General features: G+C 31.9%; 1 protein-coding gene across 1 annotated transcript; it reads right to left on the reverse strand.

The window, feature by feature from the left end:
- On the reverse strand, positions 1,100 to 5,553 carry LOC18601563 (phosphate transporter PHO1 homolog 9). Its single transcript, XM_018120443.1, has 13 exons — positions 4,889 to 5,553; positions 4,397 to 4,721; positions 4,261 to 4,309; positions 4,110 to 4,181; positions 3,885 to 4,014; positions 3,565 to 3,685; positions 3,133 to 3,391; positions 2,909 to 3,013; positions 2,774 to 2,818; positions 2,536 to 2,685; positions 2,122 to 2,406; positions 1,830 to 1,969; positions 1,100 to 1,467 (listed from the first exon to the last, which is right to left on the reverse strand). Exons 1-13 carry the CDS (start codon positions 5,466 to 5,468, stop codon positions 1,368 to 1,370), a joined length of 2,361 nt encoding a protein of 786 aa, XP_017975932.1. The 5' UTR covers positions 5,469 to 5,553; the 3' UTR covers positions 1,100 to 1,367.

Consider the following 9,574-nt stretch of genomic DNA (forward strand, 5'->3'; position numbering starts at 1 on the left):
TTGTAACTGCACATAAAACTCACAAGAAACGCGAGTGTTGAAAAGCAATTTGTCATTTTAAGAGCATAAAATTGAAAAGCCTTAACTAGCCCTAGAAATCTCCTTGGACTCTTCCCTCTCTTGTAGAAAATTTTCCCAAATCACTTGTACAGATTTTTCATTAGAGATCGGAAACTTAGATAACTTGTGATTTACCACAATTCTTTCTCCTTGTTGTGTGGAGGATTGGGCCAAATTTAACATTGAATTTCCTCTCTAAGCATTTGGCTTATTAGTTAATGTATAATTCCCTTACTTAAAGTAGCTTTTGGTATGAGAAAAGTGAGAGCACATTCCCTGCAATGTGTCCAATTAAATTACATTATAGTGTTTGTTTTATAACAGACCACTGCAATGTAAGATTACAATGTAAGATTACAATGCAATCATATTATAGTTAAAGGATGTAATGTGATTGCAGTTCAAAACCAATGCAATTACATTACATTGCACTCTGTAATGTTATTAAAAGACATTTTTACCTTTCAACTTTATTACTTTGTTAAAAACATTTTATAATATTATAATTGAAATAAAATATATAATATAAGAATTAAAAATTAAAATAAAATAAAATATAAGAAATTAAAATTTATATAATATAGGTAAAAGAAATTAAAATAAATATATAATATAAAAATTATATTAAAGAAATGAAATAAAATATATAATATTATAATATAAAAAGAAAATAAAATATATGACATTAAAAATATATTTAAGAGATGATATTATATAAAAATAAAAAATAAAAAATACAAGTATATTAAACTTGTATTTTAATAAATAAAGGTAATTTTGAAAATTAACATTACATTCCTAACAAAGTATTTGTAAACCAAATGCTGTAATATTATCTTGCATTTTAATTATTATTTTGTTTGTATACCAAACACTGTAATGTTATTTTCCCTACAGTCACATTGCTTGCGATCACATTACTTATAATCACATTGTATTGTAAAGTATCAAACGTCACAAAAAAGTAAGATTCGAATCTCCTTTTTCTAATTAAAAAAAACTAGGAAAATCAAAATTAAATATTCAAAGATGATCTAAATTTTGGGAAGAAAATTTTAAATTCTATTGCGTTTTGCATAATTTCCCGACAATTGGTGCATAGTTTTTGTTCAATATACATTATATGACTACTCAAATGTACTTTTGCTTTTGCTACCACTATTTACAATAAAAAGAATGAAATAATAACTTAAAAAAGATAACAAGTAAATGCAATCTAGAATGAAATTTTCATTGAATTTGTGTAAAAAGAAAAAAACAAAACAAAAAAACCCAATCTCTTATCATTTCTCCTGTGCGGTGAGTGTTTATGCACTCTTGTCTCCATTGTAGTCATAGTAAAAAGGTAAGGGTACGGATTTAAAAGCCCGGTACTTGCCCACATTGTTCAAATGCTCATTCTCCAACCTGATCAGTTGAAAATCAAGTTTCTGTTAGTTCTAACAAAGTGTTTGAATTTTATACTATTTCAGAGCCATGATTGCATCTAAGACACAAGGTTGATGATGGTGAGCAATGTCAGGTATGGCAATCTAAGTAAAGTTGAAACTACAAATGTCCACTTCTACCTAAATGTTGGCAAGCATTTATCAGTTTGCTTTGACATGCTTGAAAGTAAAATAGATCTCCTATGGACTCTGGAAAACTGTTTTAGTTGGCTTGGTGGGCAACTTCCAAAGGTTTTTACCAGCTTGATTCTAAAAGGTTAAATCTTAGGAACATTAATTGAGTGAGAGAAGTGAGAACTAACTAGAATAGTTTAAAGTTACCTGAAGAAATTCCAAATGCCACGGCGAATGATCTCCAAGCTAGCAACTACTGCAATTAAGGCTTTATTATGCAGGAAAGGTACACTTTGAATACCTAACACTTGCTGCATCCAAGCAAGTCTTAATAGACAGTTCAATACCTGCAATTTACCCAAATATATTTTTAGTTAGGGAGTTATTACACCAATCAAGGAAGGTCAAATCTTTCAAAATGTTGACACTCTCCAACAATCCCATCTCCACCCAAAAGGAAAAAGAATGATATAAATAATATGAGAGCATGACTTCTTACCATGGCTACAAAATAAACACCTTTGTGTGGTACAATAAGTTTATCTCTCAGCCAAGGGTTTCTTGAATTTCTTCTAAGGAGACCCCAGTCTATGACAATGTCCCAATATGTATTAGCGATTGTTGCAATACCAGAAGTCGCTGCAGCCAAGACCAGCCAGGGAGTAGTTTTCTGCTTTTGGAATTGATAAATTGTCCTAATGGCAACTGCAACGATTGTTGAGAAGTATTTCAGACCATTAAGACCATGTGCTGCATCTTTTTCTTCAAACAAACGTCTAAGGCTCTAGAAGATAAAAGATAGCATAGAGCATTAGAGAAAATCAAGAAATGAAATTGGCATGCAACTTGAAATAGTGAAATGATGAAAATACATTTTCATTGCTGTTAAAGATATGTGGATTGTTACTATTACCTGAAGGAAACGGAACCAGTAAGGAATAATGGCTACTACTATGTAAAACACCTTATAGACTTCACTCTCCTCACACTTGTTCAATCTCTTTCTAAAGTTTCCCCAACCATAATAGCAAATGTAGAATTCCAAACTTCTAAATGCTTGCACCTGATATAAAATGTCAATGGATATTGATCAACAAACAAACCATGTTGGAGTAATAATATTTTATACATTGTTGGCCTGAATATCAAACCTGGCTAGTAAGTTGATCTGCCAAGAAGAAATCTGGGAGGGTGACCTACAAGGTGAAAATGTAGATGAATTTCTCTTTTTACATGACATTATTTACATATCAGTGAATAGAAATTTATTCTTTTAGTCTTGCTACCTTGTAAAGAGGTGTACAAACGCAGTGAAATGCACATTTGATAAGAAAGAATCGACTTGAACGGTATATGATATTGAAAGGGCAGAATGTTATTGAAAGCACGGCCTGCAATATAGGTACACCAGCAAGCAGGTCGGGCAAACTTTTTCAATCAGATGCTCATCTTGAAATAGTATTAAAATGAGAAATTTCAGTAGAGACAATGTATTCAAAATAGGACTTACAATGAGCAGGACCAAGGGGATTAGTTCAGTTAAAACTGCAAAGCTTTTTGTTCTGGGGTCGATCTCCATATCCAAATGTGAAATGACACCAGCTAATGCAAGCAGAGAAAGCCCGGTGCTAAGAAGAAGTACTTCTCTATAGCCCAACTCTGTTCCTTGCTTGAAACCAAATATAAATGAAAAGTTGACCCTATAACGCTTCCAAAAGAATATATTTCCGGAGTACATGAGCATGTGCAGGACAATGTAACCAAATAGGCTGCAAAATAATTAAGCATAATCATTAGTATAATATTGAATTCAGTAGGAGTCCTTTAATTTCAGCATGATGGGAAAAACCAGGAAGATTGTTTCAAGAAAGTAAATAGCTGCCTCAAGTATTGCTTAGAATCAAGAATGTTGAAGGAAATTTACATTTTGAGGTGACTTTACCTGTGAAGAGGAAATATGTTGACCATGTACTGATCACGTCCCTGACTCCTAAGAAGATCTCTTGCATGTATATTCACAATAATGGCCACTATAAGTGCAATGGAGCAGCCAGAGAAGAAGCCTGCAAGTGAAGAATAGATGTGAAATAGACAGTTCAAAACAAGGAAATGGGATGTTTTTAAGCAAGTGTGCTTTTATGATGATTATAAACTGATATGTACTCTGTAGGAAATAGGACAGTGTAATTTTTTTCCACAACTATTTCACACAATACAAAGAATTTGTTCTAACAGATGCTTTGAAATGAGACAGAGTCTTACCATATAGAAATGTAATTCTATGTCTTTCCTTTTTAGCTTGTGGTCTTAGAGTGTTCATTCCTTTTCTGTGATTTCCATTTGCAAAATGTTTAACATAGGTAGCCTCCACCCTTTCCATAAGCTTACTAACCTGTCAATACAGAAGAGAGTAAGGAAGAGCAAAGTCAGTGACCAAGGGGAGTCCATTCAACTGACATAAACAGAGTTCGACTAGCTATATCTAACCTCATCAGAGCTGCCAAGATAAGATTTATCCACCATCTGTAAGTAAGCCTTTGATGCATTCCGCGATGTGATCTGGACTGGTATAAGTTAGTACAAATGAACCAAGAACCTGGTGATTTTAATCGATCATGATGAAGTTAAAATGACAGACCTTGTCATATTTCTTCATGATCTTGGAAAATGCCAGTTGATTCAGGAAGCTGATAAATCAAATACAAATATGATCAACAATAAAGCCAAAAATCTTTTTCATATGCTTATAGTTCTAAAGGAGGAAGCAATGTTACCAGTAGCTTTTCAAAAGTCGAAGCTTTCTGTAGAATTCTACGAAAGCCTGAGTTATTTTCTCCTCTGCTTTCCTCAGCTCCTGCCTGCTGAATGATAAGTCTGATTTTGAGCTTTTGATAACACCTTTGAGAGTTGATATAGGAGTTTCAGGCTCACAATTGATCTTTACATGATCTAAGACGTCTAATGGAGCTGGTCTGAATCCTTGAATATTAGCTTCTGCTTCGCTGAGTTTCTCTCTATCATTACCTTCCTTAATTTCTTCTTCTGATATTCCTTCACTGCTCATCTCAACTTCTTGGATGATACCCATCCTTGTCCATACTACACAAACAAAAAGGCAGATTGAAAACTTCAGAAAATATGAAGGACCTTTTGGACATAACCCCAAAATTGGAACTCCCAGATTATATTAGAATTTTTTTTAAAAAAAGAGAAAAATTGCAGTAAACTGGATTTTCTGAGTTCAGCAGAACCCTGATTCTCCTTACTTTGCTTTCCACCATTGGTGGGATGAGCAACTGATGAAGAATTTGAAGATAATCCATTAGCAGCAAGATTCACCATATCAGCTCCTCCAACAACTGGATTGTCAACCTTAATCCTAAGAGCAATCAAGGCATTCATTTGCTTACTCAACTCATCAGCCTCCACCATCACTTCTTCAACTTTCTTCTTGTAAAACTTAATCACCTTGTTAAATTCATCATCAAGCCTCCTAAAGAAAACTAGCTCGTACTCTCCTCCTTTTTCACCTGACTTAAGAAACATGGTCTGGTAATCCCCTTCTCTCCCTGCTTCCTGCACTGCGCTTACTAGTATCACTTCATCTTCATTATTCTGCATTGGAGAACCTGATCTATACCGGCTTGTTAGTCCACTAAATGCCCTGTAAAAAGACACCCTTCGCTTCAATGACCCTTTTGTTGTTGCTGCCATTGGCGATGGTGCCTTGTTCAGTTGCTTGAACCTTAGTATATCTTTCAATATTGACTTGAGATTACTGTAATCCATGTATGCTTCCTGCCATTCTTGCACCATCTGTGCGGCAAACTCTTTCCCAAACTTCATCGTCCTTCACCATAAAAGAAAAAACCCTAAAGACTCAAAAAGAAATAAAGAGAATTAATTAGGATAAACTTGATGAAGTTGAAGTTATTTATAGGAATTCCAGGCTTTGTACCATCTTCCTTCTTACTTGCTTCCTTTATTAATGTCGTGATGACCATTTCTCCTACATAATCTCAATTACTGGAAAGATACAATTAATTAAAGAAATTAATAATGACATCAAAGACCCATTTTATTTTTTTATTAATCAATGTTGTTCATGGCTTGATTTTTATTAACTTGCATTTTCAATTTAGGTAGCGAAAATCAAGCACATGGCCTTATGTCACGGCCGTCATTAAGTAGATTTGTTGTTTAAGCAAGTCACCTTCACAATTTACATGAAAAACAAAAATGAAGGATTTGTCAAGTAGCAATGGGTGGGGGTGTACTTTATGACAGTAGCAATGTTCTTTTAAATCTTAATCAATCAAAATCATAAGCAACAAGGACACCAGCTAGAGACGCGTTTGAGAAAATTACAGATGATTTTGTTTGTATTTTGATTTTCTCTTCTAATTCAAAAGTATTAAAGACTGTATTAGGAAATGAATCAACAATATAAAGATGGAAACCGAATGTTTAAATTGGTCGATGTAACAAAGCCGACCAAAAAAAGTTAATGAATCATAATTGACTTGTAGTGCAGAGAAAGGCAATCATTAAGTAGCCCGGTGGCATGGCTTGTCACTTTGCCAAATTACATTAAACCTTGGCCAATTTGCTTGTCCTTGGTCATACTTGTATAAATTTCATTATTTGCATGGTGGGTGATAGTGATAGTGACAGAAGCCGCGTTGGATTCCAATTACTTGTTACATTTTTCTAAAGGCAATCGTCTAACTTAGAGATTTGGATTTGGTACCTTATTAGCTCAAATATGGTTTATATTAATGTAAACAATAGGAAGAGCTACCAACTCGAGGAGCCCCTGTCTCCTCTTTGAATTTTCAGATTATTTAATCCAACTCGTTGTGAAATCATTAGGGTTAGTTTAATTGGAGGCTTATTATGAAATGCTAATTAACAAATTTATTAGAATGCACTTTAATTGCTCCAAATTGGGCTTAATTATTCCTTGATTAGCTTACTTTAACACAGACTTTGTTAATTTGACCATTTGCTATCGAGTGTTTGAAACAAAAGATTAATCTTAATTTTATATTTATGAGATTATATGTTCAAGTAAAAATAATTATAATCATATATAATAACCATTATAAACATTAACCCATCAAATGAATTGTTGAATGGGATCGAAATCAGTTAAGTACGGCTTCGTACCTAATTAGGAATTATGAAATTACGGTTTTTTAAAAGTAGGATGACTTTATTGTCCTATTTGTTGGCTAAGTCTACCAAGGCATTAATATGAAAAGAAAAAAAAAAAAAACAGAAGCTACGTAGCATGATAGGTACTATTGAACAATTCAATGTTAAGTTATAATCTCGAATTGACAATGTGTCGCCCGCCTATTGGACCTCTATGTTCAACTTGTCTAACTGAAGAATATAAAATAATCACATGGATAATCAACAAGAATTAATCATTAATTTGTTTTCCTTGTTCATTTTGATATATATATTTATTTGGGTGTGCACGCCTTTTCTTTGTTTGACATCTGACTTTCCAAGGATATAAGCAGGAGGCACCATTTGTACTCATCATTGGACTCTGTACACACAATCTTATAATCTTTCCAACATCTTTTTAAGTTCTAATTATTTTGGTGCTGAAAGGAAAAAAATATAAAAACATTCATATATTGATGAGAGTCCATAAAAAAAAATTGAAATTACTTTCTCTCAATATCTTCTAAGTTTTGAATTAAAAAACAGAGATTATATATATATCTCCATGATATTATGAGAAATATAATATTTAATATTGTACTTGAACTCGTATTATCAATCTAACACAGTTAATAAAACACATATTGATGTCGTTGACCATCAATCACAACGAGACATGTGGCATAAAAATACCATGTCATTCAATAGTGAATAAATATTTTTATGACGTAAATCAAGTTATAATTGATTATCCAATATCTCAATGAATTCAGCAACCGATATTAAGAATTAAGGTAAATTGATACATCAAATTAAAATTTAAATATCATATTGAACTTTTTTTAGTATAAATATCACATCCGATATTTTTCTAAAATTTAAGGATTAAATATAATGTTAATTTAGGGAGACGAGCAATATGTAAGGCTTTCACACATTCACCAAGCCAGATAGAGAGAGAGACTGAGAAATTGTTTAAAAGCACACAAAAATCAAACAATTTCAGCTACTTCACGAGTTTTTCATATGGTTGTTAGCTAGTTTTTGTTTTTATCTTGAAAAAGGGGTATCTAAATTTGTATATAGTTAATATTATTTTGATATATAAAAAACTTAAAAAGATGGTACATGAAGAGACTTGCAAATTAAATTGTCAGGTAATGCTAACAAAAGCTTGGGTCGAGATATAATCTACATGAGGATTTTAGGTATAAAATTAATATTTCCAAAAAAATAAAAGTCTCAAATGATTTTTCTTAAACAATTTATTATTCATTTAATTAAAAAAAAGACTTAATTTACATATTGAGTAGGAAGTTGCTGGAGGATTATGTAAATCTTATAAAACAAAGATTAGATAACACATTCTTGATACTAAAAAAATATATAAATTCATCCAATTGTCATGTTATATGTCTAGATGGGACCTAGAGTCCGAGTGGTTTACCCACCTCTCCCTCATGTATTGCGTAATATATATACATTAACTGCCCTTCTTCTATTCCAACTTCCTTTCAAATCTTACCTTTTCTTTTCCTTCCAAAAAAAAAAAAAAACCAAGCTTGTATTAGTTAATTAAGTCCGTTTTTTTTTAACTAAAAAACGATGAAAAATCCTTTGAGATTTTTTATGTATATATTTTGGGAACATTTTTATATGCAAATGCCTCTTATAATAATATTTTGATCCAAATTTTGTCAGAATTAGATGACAATTCTTCAAGTCTCTTCAGGTGTGATTTTTATTAGTCTTTCTGTGGTTGGAATTAAAAGAGCTGATTTTTGAAAATCTTGTTTGATTGCATGTGAAATTATCAATTACGTTTTGACAATGCGATATCTTTTGACAATTTTCAACTTGGGTTACGCAACAAATGGAGATAGTCATGCCAAAGGAGTAATAATTAATATATGTCTTTCCTTTATGCTCCTCGAGATACTCCAAGCCTTGTGCATGTTCCAAAAGTTAATTTCTTCTTTGTTTACATTCTCGGGGCTGCCCTTCAAGTCTATCATTCACTTCAAGGAAAAATCTTAGTGCTCTTTTTGAAACTCTACTTTTCTTTATGAGAATCTTTGCATTAGAGTTATTTTAATTTACTTTTTTTTTAATTTTATATTAGAATTGATTTATAAGATGGTGAATTTATCGAGTACTAAAATAAAGATATGAAAAAAATGTGAGTAGTACTAATTGTTGTGGTTCAGTGAGTCAATTATATAAATAAAAGATAAATGAAATTGTTATTTTCATATAATTTTTTGCTATAATATCAAAAGGTTTTGCTTGTGATCATATATTCATTAATTGAGTTTATCACTGTCCGATATCAAATCATCTATAAATGGTTCAAATCTTCCCCAGAGACACTGTGAGGTAATGTGCTGAAAATAACTGTATGCAGTTGCAATATATAACACACGCACATTCGAATTTTATCAACGCAACTTTAAACGACATGCATTGGTGGTCGCCCACTCTTTCCAAACCCAACAATACAATTTTTGGGTTAAATCACAGCGGTGGCAATCTTAAAGCCCATTGTGATATTTTTTTTGACAACGATGAATTTATTATTCAAAATTGATTTTAATAAATACTTTTTATTATAATAGTAACAAATAATAATATATACCAGAAACTATATCATAAACGTAATACGAAACTAGGTATATAAGAGAAGTGTTATTCTTTGTTGTTTATTCATTAACAATGCAACCTCCGAAGTTATCATGCATGTGGACATGATTGGTGTGAACTTTATTTATAGATTG

This window comes from Theobroma cacao, chromosome 4 (genome assembly GCF_000208745.1).
Source record: "Theobroma cacao cultivar B97-61/B2 chromosome 4, Criollo_cocoa_genome_V2, whole genome shotgun sequence".
Taxonomy (NCBI): domain Eukaryota; kingdom Viridiplantae; phylum Streptophyta; class Magnoliopsida; order Malvales; family Malvaceae; genus Theobroma; species Theobroma cacao.